This window comes from Condylura cristata, unplaced genomic scaffold (assembly GCF_000260355.1).
Source record: "Condylura cristata isolate star-nosed mole 26May11 unplaced genomic scaffold, ConCri1.0 scaffold00032, whole genome shotgun sequence".
Lineage (NCBI taxonomy): Eukaryota > Metazoa > Chordata > Mammalia > Eulipotyphla > Talpidae > Condylura > Condylura cristata.
The window spans coordinates 19574149-19575317 of NW_004567133.1; the positions used below are offsets into that span (position 1 = coordinate 19574149).

The window sequence follows — 1169 nt, forward strand, 5'->3', positions numbered from 1 at the left end:
CGTGGGCAGCCCGGCCGCCTGCAGACGCCGCAGGCCCAGGCCCCAGGACGGCTGCCGCCGGCCCTCCGTGCTCACGGCCGTGTGCCCTCCCGCCCAGCCTCCAGGAGAACGCCCTGGGCATGGACGGGGCCTTATGCGTGGCCACCGCGCTGTCCGGAAACCACGGGCTCGAGCACATCAAGTGAGTGGGGCGTACGGCCCCCCGCGGCCCCCCGCAGACCTTGCCTGTGCCCCCCGCTCCTCGGGCCGCCCGCCCTGCTGACCGTCTCTCTTAGTCTCCAGGGAAACCACATCGGGGAGTCTGGCGCCCGGATGATCTCAGAGGCCATCAAGACCAACGCCCCCGCGTGCACGGTGGAGATATGAGCGCCCGGAGCTCCGAGCGTCACGGCCGCTTGCAGCCGCCTTCCTGCCGGGAACCGCGGGGCGTGGGGCGCGGAGGCGCGCAGAGGACCTGTCACAGCGGTGGTCCCTGGCCACTGCTGCCTCGCCACTCACCCTGAGGGGCCCGGGTGCCATCCCCTCGCGGAGGGCATAGGCGGCGCCCCTCTCGGGAGGACAGGCCTTGGTGCTGAGAAATTAGGGCACCTGGGGGGGGGAGCTACGGGGTGCTGGGGCGCTCTGTGCCTCCTGCCCGGCCGCCGCGCCCCTGACAGCCCCCGGGAGGGAGGCGAGCTGCCTCCCCGGCTGACAAGGATCCGAAGACGCGGCGGTCTGCCGGCCTGAGGCCCAGGGAAGCACGTGGGGCGCCAGCCGTGGCTGCCCGTCAGGCTTGCGGAGGACGCCCTCCCTTCCGGACGCCCCTCTGAGAACGGGTGTCCGGGGCCCCGCCTCTTCCCACGCGGGAGCGCTGGTGACGGCCGGTGACGGCTCCGGGCACCGGGCGCACGGGCCGAGGGAGGCGCCGCCGGGGCCTGTCCTCCCGGTGAGGCCGCGTGGGGCTCAGCGGTGCCTGGTTTCCGAGTTGTTCTGGGTATCGGGTCCCAGGCTCGGAGCTTGCTCTCAGCTTTCACGACGCTGCCCGAGTTCGGGTCTGCACTGCTTCTGGCCGAGGCGAGGGCTTGGGGGACACTGGCTGGGTGGCTGCAGAGGGCCGGCGCCCGCACGGAGGCCGAGCGGCCGGCGGGCAGGGCCCTTTGTCCTCGGGGCTCCGGCGCGGAAGACGGGGC

The 1169-nt window shown here is 73.8% G+C and overlaps 1 protein-coding gene across 1 annotated transcript in view; it reads left to right on the forward strand.

Moving 5' to 3' along the window:
* NLRC3 (NLR family, CARD domain containing 3) overlaps positions 1-421 on the forward strand; it is an 11282-nt gene extending 10861 nt beyond the window's left edge. The window contains exons 12-13 of the mRNA XM_012731677.1: positions 98-181; positions 276-421. Of these exons, the coding sequence (XP_012587131.1) occupies positions 98-181; positions 276-366 (175 nt within the window). The 3' untranslated portion in view covers positions 367-421. The remainder of the gene's footprint in view (positions 1-97; positions 182-275) is intronic.
* Positions 422-1169: the final 748 nt, after the last annotated feature.